The 26202-nt window shown below is 45.3% G+C and overlaps 8 protein-coding genes across 8 annotated transcripts; 3 read left to right on the top strand and 5 right to left on the bottom strand.

Moving 5' to 3' along the window:
- Nucleotides 1–554: 554 nt before the first annotated feature.
- Nucleotides 555–1729, bottom strand: LOC131281072 (chromatin accessibility complex protein 1). Its single transcript, XM_058310325.1, has 2 exons — nt 1521–1729; nt 555–1453 (listed from the first exon to the last, which is right to left on the bottom strand). The coding sequence occupies exons 1-2, from the start codon at nt 1635–1637 to the stop codon at nt 1013–1015; spliced, it is 558 nt and encodes a 185-aa protein (XP_058166308.1). The 5' UTR covers nt 1638–1729; the 3' UTR covers nt 555–1012.
- A 166-nt stretch (nt 1730–1895) lies between these two features.
- On the bottom strand, nt 1896–4107 carry LOC131293880 (probable cytochrome P450 308a1). The gene is made up of 5 exons (XM_058321933.1): nt 3262–4107; nt 3009–3196; nt 2717–2942; nt 2252–2648; nt 1896–2181 (listed from the first exon to the last, which is right to left on the bottom strand). The coding sequence occupies exons 1-5, from the start codon at nt 3781–3783 to the stop codon at nt 2015–2017; spliced, it is 1500 nt and encodes a 499-aa protein (XP_058177916.1). The 5' UTR covers nt 3784–4107; the 3' UTR covers nt 1896–2014.
- Nucleotides 4108–4568: 461 nt separating this feature from the next.
- LOC131294416 (probable cytochrome P450 308a1) lies at nt 4569–6322 on the bottom strand. The gene is made up of 5 exons (XM_058322463.1): nt 5801–6322; nt 5545–5732; nt 5259–5484; nt 4798–5194; nt 4569–4735 (listed from the first exon to the last, which is right to left on the bottom strand). The coding sequence occupies exons 1-5, from the start codon at nt 6320–6322 to the stop codon at nt 4569–4571; spliced, it is 1500 nt and encodes a 499-aa protein (XP_058178446.1).
- Nucleotides 6323–6843: 521 nt separating this feature from the next.
- LOC131294759 (methylenetetrahydrofolate reductase (NADPH)) lies at nt 6844–7791 on the top strand. Its single transcript, XM_058322804.1, has one exon. The coding sequence runs from the start codon at nt 6844–6846 to the stop codon at nt 7789–7791; it is 948 nt and encodes a 315-aa protein (XP_058178787.1).
- Nucleotides 7792–10875: 3084 nt separating this feature from the next.
- On the bottom strand, nt 10876–22178 carry LOC131282296 (double-stranded RNA-binding protein Staufen homolog). Its single transcript, XM_058311711.1, has 6 exons — nt 22072–22178; nt 20935–21359; nt 14529–15040; nt 12168–14466; nt 11888–12083; nt 10876–11806 (listed from the first exon to the last, which is right to left on the bottom strand). Exons 2-6 carry the CDS (start codon nt 21060–21062, stop codon nt 11564–11566), a joined length of 3378 nt encoding a protein of 1125 aa, XP_058167694.1. The 5' UTR covers nt 21063–21359; nt 22072–22178; the 3' UTR covers nt 10876–11563.
- A 586-nt stretch (nt 22179–22764) lies between these two features.
- Nucleotides 22765–23943, top strand: LOC131294898 (replication factor C subunit 2). Its single transcript, XM_058322951.1, has 3 exons — nt 22765–22847; nt 22906–23017; nt 23086–23943. The coding sequence occupies exons 1-3, from the start codon at nt 22765–22767 to the stop codon at nt 23917–23919; spliced, it is 1029 nt and encodes a 342-aa protein (XP_058178934.1). The 3' UTR covers nt 23920–23943.
- An 88-nt stretch (nt 23944–24031) lies between these two features.
- On the top strand, nt 24032–24845 carry LOC131282691 (EKC/KEOPS complex subunit bud32). The gene has a single exon (XM_058312217.1). The coding sequence runs from the start codon at nt 24064–24066 to the stop codon at nt 24775–24777; it is 714 nt and encodes a 237-aa protein (XP_058168200.1). The 5' UTR covers nt 24032–24063; the 3' UTR covers nt 24778–24845.
- Nucleotides 24770–25905, bottom strand: LOC131282689 (dehydrogenase/reductase SDR family member 4). Its single transcript, XM_058312216.1, has 3 exons — nt 25715–25905; nt 25116–25653; nt 24770–25054 (listed from the first exon to the last, which is right to left on the bottom strand). Exons 1-3 carry the CDS (start codon nt 25849–25851, stop codon nt 24884–24886), a joined length of 846 nt encoding a protein of 281 aa, XP_058168199.1. The 5' UTR covers nt 25852–25905; the 3' UTR covers nt 24770–24883.
- Between the last annotated feature and the right edge of the window lie 297 nt (nt 25906–26202).

The raw sequence follows: 26202 nt of genomic DNA, 5'->3' as shown, positions 1-26202 counted from the left end.
CAACAACTTTTTCCGATGTAGTTTGTTTTGACATTTTTCGGTTAGTTGGCCCATGCGATATGACAACACGAAACACTAGGTTGATTGCCAGTTCCAGTTCGGCAGTGAATCAGAGCGGAGGTTAGCAGTGCACAAGTTTCCTGAAAGGGTTAGCGGAAAAGTAAGGTTACGGCACGACCGCGTGGTCACGCCGAGCTGGAGCTCAGGTCAGAAAAATCCTAGCTGCCGCACATCTCGTGCTGTTTGAGTCAATCAAGCGGACCACGAGTTCTTGTGTCCTGACAACGGAAGGAATTATCCCTCCCGTGGACGGCGGGTGGAAATATGGCTTTTATAGCCGATCCTAAAGGACGAGCCCCTTCATAGGAGTTCGGACAGAGTCGGTACGCCTCTGATTACGAGTAAGGGAACAAACGTTCGACTTAGCGTAGGAGGATATACCCCGACTCGCATAGCGAAAGAAGAAGAAGGTTGATTGCAATGGCCAAATTGGTCAAAATTTTGAATTTTACTTTCAGAAAAAAAAAATTGATAAAAGTTTGTTGAAATATGGAATTTAAAATGATTCACTTTATTTTTTAATCGTTTGATTGGAGGCAGGATGTTTTGTGGTCAATGTCGTTAGAGATTTGTGGGTTTCAGAACATGCGGTTTCTTATGGGGTTAATAATAAATATACCACCAGGTTCCACTGAATTCAGTACAAATAGCAGTTGATCGAGATGCATGCACCTCTCGGGGATGTAACACGAACCATACTAATCGTTTTTTCAAAATGTTGTTACCAAAAGCTTAAAGGGACCTTACACCCCTGTTGGCTTCTTCTAACCCTTGTTAATTTAAAATTTAAAAAATGTATATCATGTTTGCTATCTAAGTGGAATTATTCACTCTTAATAAAAGGTCTGCATTACACTGCTTACACTTCAAAAATGATTAGCTAACGTATCCTTACTAGCACTACTCGATAGAGTTACCCACATCGATGGCCGAATATGAGTTTGCCGCTTCTTTACGGCGAATCTCCAGTTTTGTGTTTCATTTGTAGCTTTTTGTTAGTGACGTTTTTGGAGTTTTCCTTTTCGTCCGAGCTAGAATCAATCGATATGACACTATTGCTTTCACCACTGGACGATGCGGAATCTTCACTGTCGGCATCCTCCTTCTTTTTATCATCGTCATCTTCCACTGTTATCACCTCTTCCTCCTCCTCCACCTCCGCCTCTTCGTCGCCGCCAGCCTCTTCCTCTTCTTCACTTTCCGTGTCACTATCCGGATTCCTTTTCTTGGCCATCAACTCTCGGTACTGTTTGACGGTGATCTTTACCGGAAGAATCTGTTGCAGGAACTCAAGGTTATCGTTCTTTTGCACGTACTCTGCTAAATCTTTGTAATCTAGTGATTTGCTCCCAGCCTTGTGTGATCCCTTGGCCATGTGTTCGATGAACATCTCCTAAGGATTCGCAGAGAAAGCCATTAGTGGAAGGGTCTAGTCTCCGTCACCGCCACCGGATGCTTACCGCTGAACGGCACATTAGGAACAGTGCCTCCTGGTTGATAATTCCCATGTCCGGCGATGTCTTCATCACCGTCCGTATTCTGGCCATTGGAAGTTGAGTCAAGCGTTCCTGTTCCATGGTAACAGCAATTATATAGTACCTTAATTTCAACTATTTATACACAGAACCAAAAGCAAGCGTGATCAGAAACAAAAACGACGCCGAATCAAAAGCTTGCAACCGTAAACAACGACTGACAGATGCTGCCCCCGCGCGTTTTGCTATGCCACCAAACGTCAAACCGGCAGGGCCGAACATTCCAAACACAGTTCCTTTTTTAATTTCGGCCCACGTGAAAGGATAATTTTAGAATCAATCAAACCAGTTCTGTAGCGAAATCATTTCGTAAGGATTTTATTATTTGTCAACAAGTTACTACTTGAAACATTAGAAGTGCACTATTAACTACGACAACGGGTGCGTAAAATCATATTTTGTGAAGCAGGATGTACCGTCTACTTTCTGTCTTCAAAGTTAAGCCAAATGCCCGACTTCGATTGGAGCAGGAAGGAATTTCTGGCAAACTCTAGAGGCAGCTCCTGCTTCGGCGACAGCTTGACACGATAGTTCTTAAGGAGTGTTGCAATTCCAATCTTGCTTTGATGCAATGCAAATTTCATGCCTAAAACGATCCAATGTATTTTTGTTAATATTCGATTGAATGCAACATACAATTGCTACGAAATACTCACCCACGCATATACGAGGTCCTTCCCCGAATCCGAGGAATGAGTATCGGTGGCGCGTTTTGCGATTCTCTTCCAGAAAACGATCCGGATCAAAGACGTTCGGCTTTGGATAGATTTCGGGATCGTAGTGGATCGCAAAAACTGGTATCACGACTGACGTACCACGCTGTATGGTAACTTGCTTCGTTTCATTGGGAAATTGAGGAGGAAGTTGGAAGTCCTTCGTGCAAACACGTGGCAACGTAAACACAGGACTGTGCATGCGAAGGGTTTCCATCATTGCAGCCTCCATGTACACCAGCTTGTGCAGACTTGGTTCCGTTAATTTACCATCGGTTTCTTTAAGAACCGATCTTAGCTCTTCCACAATGCGGTCTTGAATCGTGGGGTTTACTGCAAGCTTTAGTTGTGAAGAATAATAAAACATGATATAGATTTTGCATAGGTCAAACAGTTATTTAAACTTACTTCGTAGAGTAAATAGCTCATCATAGTACTGGAGGTTTCGAATCCTTCCGTAAGGAACGTAACCGAATGACCAACCACTTGGTTTTCGTTAACATCAATTGTTCCATTTTCGGACAGATTATCATATAGGGCTTGAAACAGATCTTGCCGTTTGCAATCTTTTCGCTGACGAATCACCTCTTTGACCATGTTACGGAACCATTGATCAACATATTGGGGTACAAATCTAAAAGATTATAAAATAGAACATGGTTAGTCAAACAATTTGGAAGGCCGCACCAACCCGACTTACCCCACGCGCAGGAGCTTCGCCAAACCTGGAGCAAATAAAGCCAAATGCGATCGGATTGCAGTCTTCCATGTAGGAGTAAACAAGGCATTACCCATGCGTGGAAACTCTGCATCAGGGTTCGTGAATGATTCTGCATCTAGTCCAAAGGCAACACTTGCCACAACATTAACTGTATACTTGGCACAAATCTGAAATTGAACGAAGAAACAGATTCACAAACTCTGTTCGTAATTTAAAATACTGCAATACTTACATCCTTCGCCTCGAAATGACTATTGGTCTTTCGTGTGGTGTCGATGTATTGCACAAAATCATCAGCTACCAGCTGGACCAGCGGAAATGTTGGCCGAATTCGATTGCTCGTAAAGATCGTGCTCATTTGACCGCGCCGTTCCCTCCACCGTTCACCAGATTGGGCAAACGGATTGAACGCCACCAGTGGATCGACCGTTTCATCGACATGGAAATCATTTTCGTTGAACGAAGAAAAGTTGCTCACCAGCACATCACGCACAAGGTCAAGATCACGCACGACGATCGCCGGTTGGTTGGCCATCTTGTAGAATCCGACCCAGCTGGCCTGCGGAAACGACCGGTACATCTCCTCGAAGATTTCCCCAAAGTGTTTCTGGCCGGTGAACTGTTCCAGGAGATTTCCGAACATCGGGAGTGGCTTCGGACCGGCAACATTTCCCACTCGGTGCCAATAACTTAGTCTCCATTTAAAGTACAGGCATATCGCCAGCACCGCAAGGGCCACGTACAGCCCAAACATTACGTTCTAATACACCTCGTTGCCTCAACAACTGAATGGGAACTGGTGCATCTACACCGCGACAGCGGGCACCTTTCGGTCGTCGTTGATAACGCCGTCGATACTGCCGGCTACAACCAGTTCACGAAGACAGCTTGTTGCCGAATCGGTGAAATCCAATTGAGCAGAATTGAGTGTGATTAAATACAATAGGGTTGGCGGTCGAAACTCGCGCGTCCGTAACTTCGAAAATATTAGTTCTTATCTGAAATGATACCCTACTGTGCGCACTTTACGCAACATTTGGTCGTTTTTAGACCGCACGAATACGCTTCTCGCGTAGAAAAGTTTACAAACCACTGTCAACAACTCATCGATTGCTTTGTTTGTTTATTTTCTCCAGCTATTTAAAGATGACGTCTTTAGGGTAAACGATACGTTGAAGGAAAGTGAATTTAAAACGTGCGCATTTAAAATATGATGTTCCCTCAAGATCGGTGTGATCAGTATGTTCATACTCGTTGATATTCTCCCCCATTGCATCACAAGCAAGCACATGTGAAAAAAAAAAATCTTCATCTCATGGGTATGCATAATTTTGGCACGCACCAATGTGTTTCTGACAAAGTGTGGAAATTAGTTATTCAAATGAACGTTTATTTTTATTCACAGTTTTGCCGTGGCGTCTGCTTATCTTATCATGCATTCGCAGAGCACCACAAGCACGAACCCCACTACACTTCATTAGTAAGTCAACCGCAGATAGCTGCCGGGGTTCTATTGCGCAAAATTATTACTTTCCGCCGTCATTCTCGATCTTCGAAATTTAGCCATATTCCCGACTTAGGTTGCAGAAGGAACGTATTTTTCGCAAACTCTAGTGGCAGCTCCTGCTTCGGAGAAAGCTTGACACGATAGTTGTTCAGGAGTGTCGCAATCCCAATTTTGGTCTGGTGCATTGCAAATTTCATCCCTAGAAGAAGCAATCAATGTTGTATGATGGAGAGGTTTGATGATTGAGCTTCCAATACATACCCAAACACATTCGAGGTCCTTCCCCGAATCCGAGGAATGCGTACCGGTGGCGTGTTTTGCGATTCTCCTCCAGAAAACGGTCCGGATCAAAGACGTTCGGCTTTGGATAGATTTCGGGATCGTAGTGGATCGCATGAACCGGAATCACGACGGACGTACCCGGCCGTACCGTAACTTGCTTTGTGTCGTTGGGAAACTGCGGTGGAAGTTGGAAGTCCTTCGTACAAACTCGTGGCAACGTAAAAACTGAACTGTGCATGCGAAGGGTTTCCATCATTGCAGCCTCCATGTACACCAGCTTGTGAAGACTTGCTTCCACTAATGTTCCTTCCGTTTCCTTAAGAACTGATCGCAGCTCATTCACTACTCGATCCTGAATAGTTGGATTCATTGCTAGCTGGAATTATGAAGTAGATGGATTCTGAGCAATGGATTCTGGCATTACGAATATCTAAACTTACTTGGAAGAGCAAATAACTCATCAAAGAGCTGGAGGTTTCGAATCCTTCTGTTAGAAATGTTACCGAATGGCCAACCGCGTGGTTTTCATCGATCTCGATCATTCCGTTTTCGGACAAATTATCGTACATAGCTTGAAACAAGTCTTGCCTTTTCGTATTTTTTCGTTGAAGAATTGCTTGTTTTACCATCTTACGGAACCATTGTTCAACGTAAGCGGGGACAAACCTACATTAACAAACAATAATAATAATAATTTCATCTCCATAATATGGTGATAGAACTTACGGTATACGTAGAAGCTTCGCTAAGCCTGGAGCAAACATGGCTAAATGTGTTCGCATGGCCGTTTGCCACGTTGGAGTAAATAATGCATTGCCCATTCGGGAAAACTCTGCATTGGGATTCGTGAATGATTCTCCATCGATACCGAAGGCAACTCCTGCCACTACATTGATTGTATACTTGGCGAAGATCTAAAGTCATTGAAAATAATTAAAAATTAGCGACTTTTCAATTAAGTACTGCTTCGAAACAAACTCACATCTTTTGCCTCGAAATGGTGATCGGTTTTTCGTGTGGTGTTAATGTATCGTAGAAAATCATTGGCAATTTCCTGTACTAACGGAAAGGTTGGTCTGATGCGATTCTGGGTGAGAATCATGCTCATCTGAGCACGTCGCTCCTTCCATCGATCTCCGGCTTGTACAAACGGGTTGGCCGCCATCAGTGGATCGACCGTTTCATCGACATGGAAATCGTTTTCGTTGAACGAAGAAAAGTTGCTCACCAGCACATCACGCACAAGGTCAAGATCACGCACGACGATCGCCGGTTGATTGGCCATCTTGTAGAATCCGACCCAGCTGGCCTGCGGAAACGACCGGTACATCTCCTCGAAGATTTCCCCAAAGTGTTTCTGGCCGGTGAACTGTTCCAGTAGATTTCCGAACATCGGAAGCGGCTTCGGACCGGCTATATTTCCCACTCGGTGCCAGTAACTTAACTTCCATTTAAAGTACAGGCATATCGCCAGCACCGCAAGGGCCACGTACAGCCCAAACATAATGTCCTTTTGCACCTGTGGTTGCCTCAGTTGCCAGAGAGGAACTAAATTGTCTGTCCGAAAAGCAAGCACCTTAATTATTCTTAGATTACAGTAAAGATAGGCACCCCATCAAGCATTAAACGGCTTGTTTCTATGGCGTAGCCTAACTACGATAAATAAATATAATCTTATCAAATATATTCTTCCGACTATGAACGTTAACCAAAATTGGTCCTAGTATGATTCGGTTCCTTTTGTTAGAAACCTATTTCAAGTTCAATGAATATAAGCACATTAGCTCATCAAGTTTTTTGGTTCAGATTTGATTGTGTGGGGAAGTATAGAAACAATTTGTTATTAATTTTCGCTTCTTCTCCTCTCAAGCTCTTATCTTATCGGACGTTCCCATAGCCGCGAACCGCAAACATTACTCGAGTTGAGCATCCCCGGACACATACAAGCTATCATTTCCTCCGAGAGCACGAACAATAAATTGCGTGTTCATCATCGCTCAGTCGTTCAGCACATCAGCGTTCGCGATGGCTTCACTTACACCGGCTAACGAGGCGGAAGAACAAGTCGAAAATTTGCATACTAAATTGGCGACTATTTTCGGCTCGCCGTCCGAAACTGTTTCATCCGTGTGCTATTCAATCGAAATATCGGCCAAAGATGACTTCGATATGGAACTGTTGGAGCAGCTATCGCCTCAGCCAATTTTCTGCTCCTTTCCCTGGATTTCCGACGAAACGCTACGGTACGAGGATAACTTTCCTCAGGCTCCATCCCTACGGTTGAGCAAAGAGCTCCAGAAAGCCCGATACACCGTAGTAAACCATCTGTCCTGCTACAACCTAACGGAGCAGCAGGTGGAAAAGTTTTTAGCTACGGGCGTGCGGAATCTTTTCATCATTCGCGGTGATACCGTAACGCCCGGGCAGCGGTTCCGGAACGCGGCCAACTTGGTGCAGCATCTGCGGGATCGTGAGCAAGCGAACGGCGGTGGCGTCAAACTGACGATCGGAGTTGGTGGCTATCCCTACGGCCATTCGCAGTCCCGATCGGACACGGAAGAGCTGCAATATCTTCAGGCAAAGGTTGCGATCGGAGTCGATTTTCTGCTCACCCAAACGCTGTACGACGCGGACTCCTTCTTCCGGTATCGGGAGCGTTGCCGGCAGGTCGGCATAACCATCCCGATTATTCCCGGCATCTATGTTCCTCACTCGTACCAGCACCTACAAGCCATGCTGAAGATCACGAACATAACGTTGCCGCCACTTTTACGTGCCTCCTTCGACTCACACGCCGACGACACACCGGACCAGTTCGAGGCGTTTGTGGTGGACCATTTCGTTGGGGTCGTGCGGAACTTGTTGCAACCAAACGTTGCCACGAACGAACCCGTTCGTTTAGTTCACTTTTTCACCTTCAACAAGTTAAGACTGCTTCAACAGGTTCTCTTTAAACTGAAAAATATATTGTGATAATAAAGAAAAAAGAACAGATTTTATTAGTTAAAAATCAAAGTGGGTTGAACTGAATCCATACTTATATACTTTCATATTGTTTGTAGGATAGATTCTTTATTCATTCCATAGATTTCTTTTTGCTTGTACAAATATGACGTTTACAGAGGGGTGTCTCGTTAGACTACTAGATCTACACATTTTACTTGCCTTGTTCTTTTTACGAGCACGTGGTTCGCACACGTTGTATTTTCAAATACACACATAGCTCCCTGGTGTTACATTCTCTGGGCCATCCATGTTTCTTCTTGAGCCACCTCTATTATAATAATGTTTTAACGTTGGAATTGCGTATCTTTTCTCCTTCACAGCTGTTCCAATAGCTACACACTGCGAGATAGAAACTTTTCATATTCAGGCATATAGCTAGTGTAAAACAAAAACAACAGGTCATGTGTTCACTTGGTTTGCCCCGTTGGATTTTGGGATGGTTTGAGGAGTGTGTTTCTTTTCTATTGGTTCTGGGTGATGCACTCGATCGTGATTTGATGGGTAATGAAAATATTACAAACGTTTCTTTTACTGGTCTTGGCATCCGCTCCGTTAAAATTTCCCAAAACAGTTTAACGACTTTGTTTTCTTTTCCTTTTTTAAAAATGATTATTTTTGTAGTTTCTTCCTGCCAGTAAATGTTTGCTTTCGGTCGATAATATTGGTAACAGTACTGTTAGCTTTTAGTTCTCTTTTTCTTTTGCTTCAGAGTAAGTAAACATCCCCCAAAAGACGCACAGCGTATTCTGCGGTCTACGGGTTGAAAAACAGGTTCGGAATGCAACGGCAGTGGTAAGAAAACGGATGCAATCTCGGTCCAAGTAGGATGGCAGTATCGTGTTCAGCTAGATCCAGCGTTGAAGTATCAATACGATTAAAAACTTAACAAGTTTTCAAAACATTTTAAACCTAATCCTTGTAAAGCCTATACACAACAACAGCTACACCTACCGATAGATGGGAATCGAAAATTCCATCGCAAAAATTCGTACTGAGCAACATTACTTCACTTATCAAGTTTAGCTAGTTTACCTCGTTAGTTCCCTAGGGAAAGTAATGTGAAGCAAATGAATTATTAAAACCGCATCTATAGGAGACGTTCAAATAAACGTTGAATGACGATAAATAAATAAGTGAATTCCAACAAAAAAATTACAAACTGCCGGAGAAATTATACAAATCAAATACGACACGACACAAGCAGTTACATCGGTGGTACGTTCCATCATACTATGGGAGAGATAAACCCCGTTTCCTATCGCTACCAACTGTTGCATTACCGAATTCCTGCATTATTTTATCTTTATCACGAGCAACAATAATAAATTATTTATCTTTTTCTTCCACAAAAACGGCTTTCAAATCTATCTGGAGTTTTCTTCCGTTGCACCACCATTAATTACCATATGCCTAATGGGAGTTTTTGCTTTTTCCGTCGTAGGCTTTTTCCGCTCCGTTGGCCACTACCATAACTCATCATGCTGCCGGGGGTGTAATACGTTTATGTTCTAGTGAAGCCATACGTGCGCTTACTAGCTTTTACATCGACGACGGACTTAAATAAAATGTGTTTCCGAACAGTTCCTTCCTTCCGCTCTCTCTCTCTTCAGTGACACTTCTTTATCCTTCGGTTCTTCCTACTAGTACTGGGAAAGAATGTATTTTTTGTTTTGTTTTGCCGGATCGTGAAACGGTGATTAGCAGTTGAAGGCTATTGAATGGATGCAACATGAAGCTGCACTGACGTGGCTATTGTTATGTCCTTATGCAATAGGAATGTTTCCTGATTGCATGAGATTGTGTGTGTGTGAGTATGGTTGAATGGGATGGAGTTTAAACTACTGATTCTATGCCATACGATGTTAAATCCTGGCCCGTGTTTTAATAGCGAAAAAATACATTATTTCTTACAGTTATATACGTGTACATGAACACTAGCAGAAACACACTTAAATTTATCAATGCATGGGCGGCTGCCACCCCACGAATCTCTGAACGACATTTGCAAAAATGGCTCGAGTCTCCAACAAGGTGGTGCCACACACTGTGCATTGTAAGTAATTGATATTCCTTAACACGTTTGCGCTCAATATCGACTCCTTTCCAAACGACGTTCTTTACTGGAGCGATATAGTTAATATTGAACTCGAACGCGCTCGTCGGTAAGCGTTGGAACATAGTAAAATCTCGATGCGCCTTGCTTTTACTTAACCAACCGACCACACACCTCTAGTCTGGCCAGTCGGGATTTTACTGCATTCCTCGGCCTTTTTCCGCACATTGAAAAGTAGATTGATGAAGGTTATCAAACGAAATACATGGACTACAAATACTACTCGCCGATGCCCGATGGAGTGTTGCCTCCCGGACAGCGTAGGGTAGATGCTATTGATCAGCTGACTCACTCCTCTGCATTGTCCCCAGTCAGCGATCAAGAATCTCCGGTCTACGACGAAATATTTTTACACTAAGATCCAACACACAGAGGTCCACAATAATAGACGCTTTCCTCTCATCAGCGATGGTCGTGTGTGTGTGTGTTGGCACAGCTGCTATTTAATATGCTTGCAATTTACTCGTGATTCAAGAACCTTCAAACACTCTTCTTTAAATCGATTCTTCGCTCGATATCCACGGGTAATCGGATCAAACGTAAAGTGTTGCTTTTGACCGTTTGTCTGTATGATGAAACTCTTCACTTAGGTAAATGGTAATCAATTCTGCCGTCGCCAGCTCGAACGACGCAGTGCTGTAGCGAGTTGCACGATCTCTTTAACCTTTTTCTTGCTCTGCCATAATGCCACATCCTGTTCCGCTATTCGGCTCGGTACGACGGAGCACACTTCGATCACGAGTATGCACCACAAACACTCACATACGGCTAGTACTGCAGCTTTTTCAAATTATCCTGTGAAACGTGAGTAGAATTCTAACGCATCCTGCCTATCCTACAATGTCTTTAAAGCTTTTTTTGTTTTTGTATCAGTTGTAGAGGAATCTAAATCCTTTCCAAAACACTTTTTTTCCCTGTTGCTCTATCTTTTCTCCCTTCAGCACATTTGATAGATACATGTCCACACATCTATCTAACCACCGGGAAGTTGGACCATCGCGTTGTCCTTCTTTCGAACGGTCACATTACATAGCACTTGATAAAAGGGCAAGCTTCCAGCACTCTGTATCGTATTGGTGGTACAATCGTGTCATCGCGTCCGTTCGTCCAGTACGAACGCGCTTTGTGGTTGGCATACACATCAAAGTAGGCAAATGTTCCGATGGAAACTCAAACAAAACGTAACAAATGTGGGGCCGTGGGAAAATTGATATCCCTGGCCCTGTTGGGTGAGAGTTGTAGAAGCTCTCGTTGGCGCGTGTTTTCACACCGATTACGGTATTTTTTTTTTCTTTTTTACAGTAGATTGCCGCCGGTCGACCTAGTTTGCCGGAAAAGTTTGTTGTTATTTAGGCGCTGCTGTCCTCCTATCGTTTTTGTTTGTTCTCTCTAAATTGTCTAATGCTTCCGGGGGTCACGCTTTTCTCAACCTTCCACCTGGCTTTCTTTTAACTTTCGCTTTTGTTTGTTACAGTTGCAATCCGGTTGCATCAATGCATTTAGTTAACATAAAGAACGTTTTAACTCACACGCACACACAAACACATACGCGCCCCCTGCTCTTGATGGCCCTTCACCACCAAAAGTCTTGTTACACACACACACAGCTGGTAATACTTTTGTGCTCTATTTACCACCCGCCACATCCGTCGTGTCCGTTGCGGTGTTGCTGCTCGGTGTCGCCGCCTTGGGTTTCACGTTGTCCAGCCCAATTTTGGACAGTATTTCCAAGGCGCCACGTGCCGCCTCATCGTGGGACTCTTTTAGGCTGGCGCCGCTGCCGTGGCACAGTTGCGGTGGTTCGGTGGAAAGGATCACCAGCGTAAGGTATTCGCCGTGGTTGCCCTTTGGAAAGTCGGAAAATTGTACCTGCGGGAAAGAGAGCGCGAGAGGGTTAGACCATGTGAGAGAGGGGGGGACACAAAGTGATATAAGGAGTGCACAACAAACCTCGAATTTCAACAGTTGGGCCAAGTACAGCAGTTGCTCCTTCTTGCGGCCTATGTCCGGATTCGACGGGGCACTTGGAGATGATGATACGGTGGTTAATGCTGGGACCGAGGAGGCACTGGAGACGCCGGAGCTGTTGGTGGCCATGCTATCGTTCGATGCCGTGCTGTCATTCATCGCGTCCCTGGATGTATCACTTTTCGCGTGATGTGGTGCGGCTGCGAAAAAAAGTGTTGGCAACAAAATTCATCCGTAAGTATCGGGGTTTACGCCCACCCACCCCCGCCGTAACTTACCTTGATTTGCACCACCTAAAGGTGACCGTGAATCCGTTCCGTTGGTTGTTGTTTTTAACGCAACATTTTCTGACCCTTCGGTGAACGTTACCTTCCGACCGCCGCTTGCCATCGCCACCGTCGGTGCCTCGTTAGCCGCTCCGGATTGGTTTTCTTTGTTTGCCGTTCCATTCGCGGCGGCCGGCGATTTTGTGGCCGTTGGCATCGTCGTCGTCGCGGTGGCGTATCCAAGATCCACCAGCAACGCTTCCGCCGCATTCCATTTGGCTGCCTTTTTCGTCATCCCGACCCCGGTGGCTTTCTTGCCGGCGGCATAGACCTCGATCGTGAACTGACGGCGCCGCCCGACGTTTGGCCGCTCGTTCTCGACCACCACGTATACCGGTTGCTTCTCCTTGCGCGCCTGCTGGATCTGCATTAGCCGCGAGATGGGGTTTTCTTTTTCTCCCGCCACATCGCCACCGGTCACCGACTTCTCCTTGATCAGATTGCGTGCCTTCTTTTTGGCCGTGACGACGCCCGCTTCTAACTGGGATGCGTTAGCCGCCGCCGCAGCCGCAGCCGACGACTTGGAGTGGGTCTTTCGTTTCTCACAGGCGCCATCCCCTCCGCCCCAACCCGCACTAGAGTGCTGCTGTTCGGCCTTCTGCAGCTTGCGCAGTTCCTCGAGCATCTTTTCGGCGGCGCGCTTCTTCGACGGCTTCTTGCCCGTCCCTTCGCCCTCGGTAACGATCGTGCCGACCTTGCACTGCGTTACGAACACGGTCATGTGTGGCGGGCCTTTTTCGCTGATCACCTCAAACACGACCGGCACGTTGCGCTGCACGGCCATCTCGTGTACGAGCGATATTGGTGACTTTAGTTCCGCGTTCGGGTCACCATCGCTTCCTGCATCGTCCCCATTCGCCTCACCGTCACCACCACCGGCGATCGTCGCTTTGCCTTTGCCATCGTTGGCCGCTGCCTCGGCCGTCAGCGGCTTTAGTACCTCCAACGCTCGGGCTGCTGCATCGTGTCTGGCCGCTTGCGGTGAATGTCCTTCCCCGAGGAACGTACGCTCACCAACGCGCAGCGTTGCCATGTAGAACTCCTGCGCCGGCATAACACTGCTGCCGCCGCCCGGCGGATGACCGCCGGCCGGACCTTCATGATGATGGTGCGCATGATGATGCAGCTGATTTGGGTGAAGGCGGACAAGGTAGAGTCCGTGATGTTGTTCATCTGATCCACCAGCAGTGCGCGGATGATGCGGCGGATGCTGTTGCTGCTGATGTCCCGGATGAAATCCACCCATACCTCCGCGTCCGCCAACACCAGCAACAACTCCGACCATACCTCCAGGAGCTCCACGGCCCCAATCGCCACCACCGTTCGGGTGAACGTGTCTACCACCATAGCCCACGCCTAACCCCTGCGCGGCCTGTGGTGGTAGTTTATCGGGACGGCGTCCTGGCCCTCCCGCCACCACACCCGTCCCCGGCATTCCGCCGGGATTGGCGGAAGGATACTTCGGCATCGGCAACGGTACCGCCTTCACCTGGTACACGGTCGGTTCGCCGCGCTTCATGGCCAGTGCGTTCAGCTCAACCGTCGGCGTGAAGCTGCTCACGTTGCCCCGCGGCCCCGTCTTCGCGCGTGGTTTAGTCCGAGCCGGCGGATGCTTGTACTTCGTCTCGGCGATCGCATCACCGGCCGCCTTGTGCTGCGCCTTCTTGATGCTCGCCCCCTCGGCCGTGTACTCCTCGTCGCCGAGCTTCAGTGTGACGGTGAAGCGCTTCTTATGCGCCGGCCCGGACTCGCCCGTCAGCCGGTACTGGTGTTGGATCTTGTTGTAACGCGCCAGCTCGTTAACTAAACACATTGTCGTTTTCTCTTTAATGTTTGCCAAGGTTTCTAGAGAGTTGGATGATGAAAGTGTGGTTGGATGTGTGGCCGACGCCGCCGTGCCATCCACTCCCTGTGGTGTCGTAGGTGTCGTCGTCGCACCGTTCGTTGATACACTTGTAGTGGTCGCAGCTGATGCTGTAGCACCAACCTCTACCGAAGGAGTCGACGGAACTGGGGCTGCCGTTGTCACATCCTTCGCCGGGTGTGCAGAATCCGTTGCCTTTAACATCTGCTGGCTACTCGGGTGTGCCTGCTGTTGCTGGTGTCTATTGCTTCCCACTTTGGGCTTATCCATCGGCTGATGGTGCATCATGGTACCCTTTGAACCTGGGCCACTACTTCCGCCTCCTCCATTCGACTGCATCGAGTGTTGACTCGAGTGATGGTGGATTTTATCTTGAAGTAACAAGAGAGAACAATTAGCCGGTGAACTTATGTCTGTTCTGCGCGATACCTACGGTCCGTACTCGAAGGTATGTGGCGTGTCTTCGTGCCAGCCGGGGTCGCCGCAGACACCACGGGTATTGGTGCTTGTACAGGTGGGGCCATCGCAACCGAATGATGCACGGAAACCGGCGGTTGATGTGGTGGTTGCTGTTGCTGCTGCTGCTGCTGCTGCATTGGCTTCCCTCCTCCGTGCGGTCCCATACCACCCATCCCATACGGTAGCTTTCCACCAACCACCGACTGCAGGGGCATCGGGCCAGACGGATGTGGCTGCGGCTGGCCAACGCTCATGCCGGGTGGAGGCGGAGGTGGCGGATGCATGTGGGCCGCCGTCATGGGCAGCGGTTTGGGTAGCCCCCCACCGTGGATGCCCCCGTTCGCGTAATATGTTGGACCCGGCGGCTTCCTAGGGTTCTGTGATTGATGGGGCGGTGGTGGCACTTGCATCGGAAGGTGCGGTGCCATGCCGCCGGCCGTCTGATGGTCTACGCCGCGCGGATGATGATGCCGGGCGGTATTCAGTCTGAAAGCAAACGAAAACAACGGAGCACAGTAAGTTCCTGGATGCAAGAATGAGTAACTTTTGTGACAGTGAAGGAAATATTTGAACGATCTGATGGATCGTTCCGGGGACAAATGGTGTCGAATGGTGGTTGTCGTCTTCACTGCTTTCCGCGTATATCTGCTGTCCTGTAGCATGATGGAGTGGCCCACGGGCAAAAGTTGGCCACACGTTCACGCACCGAACTGATCCGAAACACCGTTAGCGACGGACTAAGCCAAACTAAAGGACGTACATTGTATTTTCGAGAGCAAGTGTGCTTACACACATACAGAAACTTGAACGTACAAGCGATGTGTGGTCCAACAATCCGCGGTCTAATGCTTTTCAGTCGGTCAACATTGCTTTTGATTGCCCTTCAAAACCAAACGCACACACACACACACACACGCACATAGTTGGTTACGAGACAGGACACTCGATTTCGGTGCCAAGCCAAGTCAAAGGGATATGCGGTGAGTATGGGATCGAGTAACCGCAATCTGATTTACCCTATTTACACACTGTGTCATATATTATTAACATGTACAGCACTGTCTTTCCCAGCGCCGACCTGTTGCTGCATGTCTGCATGGGGTGATTTTCAATTCGTCCTTTTTCTGCTCGTCTTCCTTTCTTTCTAGCCTTTCTTGACATTGGCATATTTCCTCTTGCGACCGTTTGAAAGTGAATGCTGTCCATTCCAGTGGATGTCTCTTCCCCTTTTTTCGGTCCGCAAAATGCAGAACGGCAAAGTTAACCCATTCCTCAACGATTCGAGGTGCGTGTGCGTGTTTGAAAGGACTCTACTGCGCTTGGTGACAGAATGCCGAAGAGTGGCATCACTCGGCGGGCAGTGGGTTTTATTGGCCGGGAAGGATGCTCGTGCGAGCCACCGGTTTTCCGATGTTACCATCACCGGATTACGGAAAGAAGGATGCGCTGCTGCTATGGTAACCAACTCTGCTTCGCCGTGTGTTTTGCCATCGGGTGCATATATTTAAAGGCTGCCATCGTTGGGGAGGGGGGTTTCCATTCCTGGATCAACTTGACAGTGTAAAGCGGACACTTCTCCTTCTCCTCGCCCTGACGACATCCTGACACACGGCGAGGTGAGAAAAGGATTTACGACCATTTACCGAATAAAACAAATAAATAATGCTAGCATTTGGAAGATGCCGCCTGCTGTGATGCTTCTGTACGGTCTTGCCCGAAAGTATTTGACCGTTTCCATACTTATTATGAGAAGGAAAATGTCAACGGGAAATATTTTGGCATCTGCCGTTTCGGGCAAAAAGAAATACTTTCAAAACGAAACAGCTTTGTGCCAAGAGACGCAAAATACCCAAAATTATCTTAACTAACTAACTACCGAAGTCGTCAAAGTTAAACGATCGTTAACAGATAAATAACTCGGTGATGCATTGCACAAACGATTCTCATGAACGAACCTGCAAGCTGTCAAATTAATTGTAATGTGAATTTTTATCAATCGTGTGATTTGATTACAAGCCAGTAAGTACAAAACGTAGAACCGTGTCGAGCTTGTCAATTTAAAATATGTTTCCGGGTTGGAATTCGTATTTAACCGTGAATACAATGACGCAAGTGATATGTATGCTGTGAGCTTGTGCGGAGTTACCTGGAATTGAACATTAGGTATAATAAAAAAAAATGAAATAGAAATCTAATGAAATTGTTTTGAATTCTCGTAATTTAATAATTAATTCTTATCTTTAATTATACATTCGCAATGCAATACATAATTAGTACATTATGTTGTCGAAGATAATTATTGTTTTTTCAAATATTCCAAAATTGCACCATGAAAACTTTTTGTTTCCTCCACATGCTTTTTGGCGCTGTCGGCTATGTCACTTAAGAATTTTATAATTGCATCATTTTGGCGGATCAATATTTCCATTTTATCGTCATCATGATGCTGAGCTGATGTTGATTGGCTAGCTTGCTTTATATCCTGTTGGTTTGTAGCTTCGGTATTCGATGGCCCTTCTTCCTCTTTATCGTTTAAACCTTTGGTGTTCGATGGCTCTCCTTCCTCTTTCCTTGAATCGATTGAATCTTCGGTGTCAGATGACTCTGTTTCCTTTTCAAGTTTGACTGCTATTTGTTCAGCTTGTACATAAATGCATTCCGGTACTCCTATTGCGTTTTTCAGATGGGTAACCGATAATACGCGCTCATCGATATCATCTAATAACATCTCTTTCGCTATTCCACCACCGCCACCCATCTTATTCATCTTTTTTTTGTTAAAGCTCATTTTTCTTTTAGCGTTATATTTCTTCTCTATCCAAACCTAAAAAAAAAGGTTAATTGGAATTAATATTCATGTTGGTTTTACGAAATATTTAAATGTAAACTTACTCTCCTCCATGAAGTAGGTTCTTTGTATGGCGGACCTATCGAATTGAGTTTCTTGGTCACCTCCTTCCAAAATCCGATTTGGTTTTTCCTAAGACCGCATGCAACGTCAGGGTTTTGCTCCATTAATTCAACCATCATCTTTTGCTGTCGTTTTGTTGTGCGAGTGCCGCTAAAAAAATATTTTTGATTACTTTATGCACACACGTAAAAGCAAACACTGAAATGAGTTGTTTTATGCAGTTACCCTTGTACTCACACTTTTTTTTTATCCATCATTTATAATAAAATTTTTGCTTAAAACTTCACTAATCAATTTGATGCGTTACCCTATCCGGGTTCACACGTATTACAATGCGTTTTCGGATTTGCGTTATCGACTAGTTCTTGCCGCGATAAATTAACGATCGTCATCACTGCTATTACGCTTATGTGATACCAAACTATCGTAAAGTCAACTCCACGAAAAATTTACTTACAAATGACAAGACTTAAACTACTGAATTGACGACGATTGGATTCTTGTTGTATCAGTGTTAATTTTTTTCAGAAGCTCTAGTGTTCTCGTCTGTTGGCTTCTTTGTATTTCATGTTCGTCGTAAAAGATAATTTTAAATTTATCCCCTAAATAATTAAATTCTTTTCTAGTAGAGCGTGTATTGCCCATTGTTTTATATTAGCATTTAGTAATTCTGTATTTTATAAGGTTCCAGAATGTTCCGTAATGTGGCGTTCCATATGAAAAACATGGAAGAAAATCGGCAAATATAAAATCGAAGCAAATCGAAGAAGTTGAAATCGATATGGTGCGTAATGTTCTTAGCACCTCTCTGTTTTGCAGCTCATGAAAGTAAAGGGTACATCCGGGCTAATTAATAAGCTCCCTGCACGCTGCAACAGACCTGCTTGCATTTTCAAACGTTTTTCTTCTTCGTGTACGGAACCTTTTGTGCAGCATAGTATAATTATTGGTGGGATAAAATGCAGTTGAATGTTGCTGCAGCTGAATGGTGAACATGTTTAAAACGAGAATTCATCGTTTTAACAAGACCGCTAGCTAGGGCACTGGTATAAAAAGCAGTAGCAGCAGGATGCAGTATAATCCTCTCTTAACTTTGACTGTGTTTATGCAAATAATTGCATCAATGAATGCACATCCTACCGTGACTGACGTGGAATACCATTCCTTAAGTCCGCACTTTTCCGTGCCATTCGTTCGCCAGTTTTCATTGGTTTTTCCCCTCGCTTAAACTGCCATTCATCCAATCGAATTGGCCAGCGAAGAAACGGTGATGATGGAATCGATCTTTTTGCATAATTATAAAAGAGTGCACCGATTTCTTCCCCTCCCTTCTTTGCTTGAGAACTAGAAACCCTCCAGACTGTGGTGCATATTATTCTGCTCGTTCTTTTTTTCCATTCCATAACGCGCGCCGCATGGGATGCAATTGATCTTTCTATTTTTTTTTTTTCGTTTTGTTTGGGCTACGTTACTCTGCTACAAAATGTGCATTTTATTGCACTTTTTATTGGTCACCATTCCGCACACATAAGGTGTTCTCTACATAATATGCTTGGCAGAGGACCATTTTCCCTGGACGTGTGCGAATGTGCAATTTATTTTATACGTTCATCAAGTCTGGTGAACATTGTGCATCACTCTATTTCGCTCTGGGTTCTCCCTTTCGGTCCAATGACACCTAATTTGCAATTCGCTTTTCACCCTATGTTTATTCTTTTGGCTGCCCATGCTGGTCCCTGCTGCTCCTGCTGCTGTCCTTAATGTTTTTGAATAAAGGAGCATTCTACACCGACCCACAAAGATTTCCCCTATGGGGGGAACTGTGAATGCGAAAACCCTGCAGAAGAATAAAAAGAATACTTCTTAGGGAGGGAACGGCGAGCAGCATCCGGGATTCAACCCGTTAGGACCAAAGCATTCGGATATTTAAAGAGCTCTCATTGCTTCCTCCTTGGCCTTTCGTATCGGTTCCGGTAGCAGCTTCTTCTAAGCCAAGGCTTAATTCTTAAAAATGAAATATACAAAAAAAAAATCCTTCAAAACACTTAAACAGATCATTCGTTTCAACTAAACATTTCGCATTGGAACATATCATTACTTTCTTTGTACAATAAAATATGTTATCCATGGACGAAATAATGTAATAGTGTTAAAAAAATCCAGACAGACATAAGGAATGCAGTTTGTTGCATTTTTTTTACCGAGTATGGATGGCAAGACAGTTATCGAGATTTTTATGTGCACCATGTTTCATCGAACCCTGTCTGTTTGACGTCAATGCCGTGGAAATGGTAACAAATTGAAAATCAAATCTGTTGCTGTCCGGACATAGTGGAGGCTCACGTGTGGATTATATTTTTCCGTCGTGCATGACTTATTCTCAAAGGAATCGTTAAAAAGATCCGATATCCACTGTAAAGGAATAAAACTGAAGCTTTTCTGTACTTTGGGAAGTAACGCCGGGCTCGTAACTGTATTTTCCAATTGTATTGAAAAAAAAGAGCAACCAAACGAACCAGCGTGTTGCATTTTCCAGTTGGTGAAATTATCGATTTCTCTCCCCCACGCGGCTGCATTTAAGCAAGCGTAATCAAGCTGCTTTAGGGGACTTTATGTATTTATTTTTGCTATCGTCATATCCTGCAACAATCGTGTGTTTGGATGCATAACATGCGACACGCATCATTTTCATCTGTCAGCCCATCGTTGCCTCAACATGTTAAGCCAGACAAAACATGCTTGATGACGGAGAGAGATTGGAACTGGCGATCATGGCCCGGGGAATTTCAAAGTAAAAAGTATGTTGTGCCCTGTAAAAGGGTGAAGGGAGGAAGAGCGCGCAGCCTAAATCCACAGAAGAGGAATGTAATATGGCGAAGAGTGCACTTCTACTATCCGTTCTACCATCAGTTCTCTCGGAGCCGTGCTTCTTCTACCGTTGTTTGTCGGCCATGCAATTCGTTTTTATGTGACACACTACGCAGATGACGTTCTATGCTCTTTTACCTAAGCTTTCACCCGATCCCGACTGCCCACAAACCACCGAACGGGTGTGGAGGTGGAACATATATTCCGGGGATGACATAAAGTTCCACTTGCGAGGCCGATTACGGGGGAGAAAGGTGTATGGCCCGCAGTTATTTATTTATTTCTCTTCCGCTACCCCTCAATGGGTTTATCCCACTTTTCTCCTATTTATAGAGTTGTTTAATTACGCCAATTTCAACTACAATCGATTGCACCGCGCCATAGATAGGGGGTTTAGCAAATCGAAATGTGTTGTAAACACAGATGAATCTTTTCCACCTGAACTCACACTTTTCTCTCATTCGTAGGAAAAACGTTTCATATTTTCAATTCAAAGCGTGTTAATTAATTTACACAAATTGATAATGTTCGTTCAGAAACGATAATATATGGCAAAGATAATAAAAAGGCATATAATTCCTGAAATAATAAATGGTCTTACCGGCTTGCATGATGCTCGCGCGGGATGCTGTGGGGCGGTAGGTTGGCTAGATGCGTCAAATGCGGAGGTGGCTGATGGTGACTGGCCGGATGCATCCCCGGATGCTGTTGTGGCAAGTGTCCGTGCATTGTGTCGTAAAGGATCGTTGGTTTTTTGGGGGGATGTTGAACGAGGAATAAAACAGTGAATCTTCAACGGCGCTCGCAGAAGAAAATGCACAATATTTTCACGCGCCAATGATACGCTTGACGCGCACACACACACAGACACACAACACCCGTAGGTCGGTCACAAGTTTCACACCGGAGATTGCACGTGACGGCACGGGAAGATGTTACACCAAGCACTTTTTCTTTATCAACGTGCGTTTTGATAGGACTGGAGTTTTAGATGTGGGCGTCTTCTTGTAAAGGCGGTGGAATTATCTGCAAAAAAATAAGGATACAACGGTAAATTATTACGTTCTGCATATATATTTAATTAAATTGTGTGGTACGAAACGATCATCCAACAAAAATTGAGTCTCTGTACCGAAAACAATTAAAAGGCCAACAGAAGGGTAATCAGCTGTTCGTAAGAATACAGCTCTGTTTTTTTGCTAGGCATTCTTGGATTGAAAGGAGCGCATCGGGCATGTGCAACAAGCTGCGAGGCTACTCGTAAGGAAGGTTCTCCGGCCCTTCGGTATGAATGAAATAACGATCGATCGAACGACCGAAGGGAAAGTTGTTGCGTCTTCGCTGACGTCGGCGACGGTCGAGTCCTTCTGCGTCGTGCAGACACATCTGTCTCCCTATGGGAGGGGAAAGAGAGAGACTCCAGAGGGCTTCAGAGGCATTTGCCTGCTTCATGACATCTTTTTCCCTTTTTTCACGCTTGTTTCTGTTGATTTTTCCGCCTGTCTTATTGTTCGCATTTTACATCCTCTGGCGTTTTTCCCTCAATTGCAGGACGAAGGAAACTCAAACCAAAAAAGGTATCCATTTGGGTGCATCAAATCGGAGTGCCTTTGCTGTGGCGATATATTAATGGCGCTTATGTCATTTCCAACTCAATGCAGATGGAAAATGCAACCAGATGGACGCACGTTTCTTTTACCGCTCGAAAGCAGGATGCCTATTTTTGTGTTACATTTACCTTTTCCGGACAGCTTTTGATGGTACAATTCTTCGACAACCAAGCAAAGGACCATAGATGTCCTGTGTTTTGTTGGTTCGATACAATATTGCGCTCCTGCTGTAATCGGCGATTGTGATCAAACGATGATTTTCGTTGCCACTAGCTAGTCAAACCTTGCTTTGTCACCAAATTTCAACCCAGCAACTCCATACTTTTCCTCGGCACACAGTGACCAAAACGGAGGGACACAGAAAAATCACATACGCACTAGCGCTTCGAGCACTTTTTCCCTTCGTCGGTCCGAACTGCGGAGCACTTTTATGGCTTTGTTTTGACCCGTCTCGCAACACCACTTACAACTTAAAACATTTCGGCGTCACTACGTGATCAGAATCGTCGGCAAACAGTAAAGAAAAAGGTTTTCTTTACGGTGGATTTTCCGGAGAGGAAAACTTTCGGAAATTATCTAAACATTTGCCTGCCTGCTTGCTACTGCTGTGGGCTAAGAAGAAAACTGAAGCATCTCGAAGACAGCTCGGTGCTTGTTCGATCTTTTATCTCGCTCTATCCCGCGATGTCTATTTTTGACAACTCGATGACAGTACAGTTGTCAAGTTGTCGGCGCGAAATACGGCTGGTGTTTTTGTTTGATGCCGGAACACACCGGAGAAATTTATTTTGCAGTTAAATTGTATCAAAATTTCGCTTAAAATGCCGGAAGAAGTAGCATCGACGTCCTCTGCTTCCGCTCGGAAGGATGCCCCTGCTGAGAATAAGAAGAAAAATCTGCCATGGTAGGTAGAACATCCATGGTCCATGTAGAACACCATTGTATTGTTGTGTTTCTTGTAGGATCGAAAAATATCGACCGCAGCGGTTCGAAGAAATCGTCGGCAACGAAGAAACCGTAGCGCGACTAGGTATATTTGCGTCGCAGGGAAATGCCCCCAACATTATTATTGCGGTAAGCTTTTCCGTAAAAAGGGTTTCGACCGAAGAGTGCATCGTTCAACTTATCGTTCCTTTCGATAGGGTCCTCCGGGTGTGGGTAAGACAACAACCATCCTTTGCTTGGCTCGAATTCTCCTGGGGTCAAACTTTCGCGAAGCAGTCCTAGAATTGAATGCTTCCAACGAGCGTGGCATTGATGTGGTACGTAACAAGATAAAGATGTTTGCCCAGCAAAAGGTTACGCTGCCTCGTGGACGCCACAAGATTGTAATCCTCGACGAGGCGGATAGTATGACCGAAGGAGCCCAGCAAGCCCTTCGCAGAACGATGGAAATCTATAGCAACACAACTCGATTCGCTTTGGCGTGTAATACCAGCGAGAAGATCATCGAACCTATCCAGTCGCGTTGTGCGATGCTACGCTTTTCAAAACTCTCTGACGCACAGGTTCTTGCAAAAGTGGTTGAAGTGTGCCAGCGAGAAAATCTCAACTATGAAGAGGACGGCTTGGAGGCGATCGTCTTCACTGCACAGGGTGATATGCGTCAAGCGCTGAACAATCTACAATCCACTGCCAACGGTTTCGGGCACATCAGTGGTGTGAACGTTTTCAAGGTTTGCGACGAACCCCACCCATTGCTCGTGCAGGATATGCTTCAATATTGCATCAAAGGGGACATTCACAAGGCGTACAAGATTATGAACAAACTGTGGAGGCTGGGATACGCAGCGGAAGATATCATAGGGAACATATTCCGCGTCTGCCGCCGAATGGACATGAATGAAAAGCTGAAGCTATATTTTATACGCGAGATCGGCGAAACTCATATGAAAATTGTCGATGGGCTCAATTCGCTGTTGCAAATGTCCGGACTGTTGGCTCGCATGTGCGAAGCATCATATGAACATGCATAATTTAATTTGTTCTTTTCATGGAAAATAAACTAAAATATTTTTAAAAGTAGAGCTTGGTTTGGCAACACTGCTCCGAATGTCAACATACATTATTATCAAAACAATTGCCGAATTGTGACAGTGCCGGCGGAGTAAAATTGTAAAATGGGAGGTGAAAATGAAGGCAAAGTAAAGGAAAATCTATTAAAACAGGGAGCTGAAGGTAAACTTTATATCGGCACCTACAAGGATAAGCAGTGTTTGGTGAAGGAACGGTTCGAAAAGAAATACCGGCATCCGGCACTCGATCGGCAGCTTACGCGCCAGCGGATCAAGGCGGAACAGAAAGCATTTCAGCGATGTGCCACGGCCGGCGTCGTAACTCCCGCTTTATACGGGGTCGATTTGGAGCAAAGAAAGATCTACATGGAATATCTCGATAAGGCGAAAACTGCGAAGGATTTCATCGATGAACTGACCGGTTCACCGGGTTCGGGGGCAGAAGAATCACCACAATTGAAAAAGCTCGCCGAACAGATTGGCCAGATGGTGGGTGTTTTGCACAAGAACAACATTGTGCACGGTGATTTGACCACGTCGAACATGCTGCTAGATCCGGTAGATACTGAGGATACGCTGCCATATCGTCTGGTGACGATCGACTTTGGATTATCCCACTCGAGCGACAACACCGAAAATAAAGGTGTGGATCTGTACGTGCTTGAGCGAGCCATTCTAAGCGCCCACAGTCAGCTTCCGAAACTTTTTGGGATGATTTTGAAAACTTATTGTGAACATAATACGAATCGTTGTGATGAAACCATTGCCAAATATGAAGAAGTTCGGGCACGTGGTAGAAAACGTACTATGGTTGGATGAACAAGAACACTTTATTTATAGAAAATAAGTTGAAATAAAGGTACATAACCACCAACAGAATAACAACATGTTTATGGAAGACAGAAGATTGCGCTTATTCAGCTAATTACAAACGCGAAGGCATTCCACCGGAAGCCACTATTGTTTCACCCGTAATGTAACTGGCATCGTCCGACACCAGGAATGCACAAACTCCAGATATTTCCTTAGGCTGTGCAATCCGTCCCATCGGAATCCGTGAAAGAGTCTCCTCTTTAGCCGCATCTGATTCTTGCAACTGTGGGGGAAAAGGGCATTATTATTCTGGCTTCATTCGATTATGAATCAGTGTTACTTACAGCTCCGGCAAACTTTGTCTGCACAACACCTGGAGCAATGCAATTGACGCGAATATTCTCCGCAGCCAGATCTTGGCTTGCGGCTTTTGTAAGTCCGAACAACGCAGTCTTGCTAACCGAGTAAGCACCGAGCAGTTGGAATGGTTGAAAGCCGGCAATGGATGAAATGAATACAATGCTTCCTCCCTTGCGTTGCCGAATGAAAGGAAGTACTTCTTTGGCCAGAAGATAGGAGCACTTTAGGTTGACGTCGAAAATTTTATCCCACGCCGATTCGCTGCACTCCAGCACACCTCCCACTTCCGGGTTCACCGCTGCGTTCGAGACCAGAATATCGATACCACCGAACTTTTGAGCGGCATGGTCAAAGAGCGCCTTCCGGTCAGTGGCGTTGGCAACGTGACACTTGATCCCGGTCACTTCCAGGCCTCCCTTCCGTAGGTCATCGACAGCACGGTCAACATTCTGCTGCTTACGACTGCTTATCACCACTTTGGCACCTTCCTGTCCTAATCGTTGCGCAATGGCATAGCCAATTCTATGTGAACGGGATGAACACGTTAGGGTTGGATAAAACTAGATGAAATTAGTATATTTACCCTTCCGTTGAAGCGGTTACCACGGCCACCTTTCCGGTAAGTCTTTTAGCGGCCACTTCCGAGCTGCTGCACAAATTTCGTTCCATCGTAACACGCGCTGTTTGCAAGAATGTGCGACCGCCGAACATTCGCAACATTTTCGACTGTGATAGCTGGACTTTGAATCTGGGGTCGATGATAACAAAACTGTTTTGTCATGGCGTCTGTTGTTTGTTTACTATGTTGACAGAATCGGGATTCGGAGGACTCCTAAAATAACTAATTTGTTAATAACCATTGATTCTTTCCATCGATTTTCACGATTGACCCTTTAAATGAAAGGTCTTTTCAAGACACACAATTTTGTAAAAGTTAATATTTTTATATCCTTTTTAATTTTTGGAAATTTATTTCAATACGTTTGGACAAATATTCCTGTTAGTGAAATGTTTCAATTATGCTGTGGAATATTACATTCCATATTCTAGACATGAAATATTACACGCTTT

The sequence above is a fragment of the Anopheles ziemanni genome, chromosome 2 (assembly GCF_943734765.1).
Source record: "Anopheles ziemanni chromosome 2, idAnoZiCoDA_A2_x.2, whole genome shotgun sequence".
NCBI classification, from domain to species: Eukaryota; Metazoa; Arthropoda; class Insecta; order Diptera; family Culicidae; genus Anopheles; species Anopheles ziemanni.
Note: the sequence above shows the minus strand (reverse complement) of the source record. Positions and strands in the feature narration are given on the sequence as shown.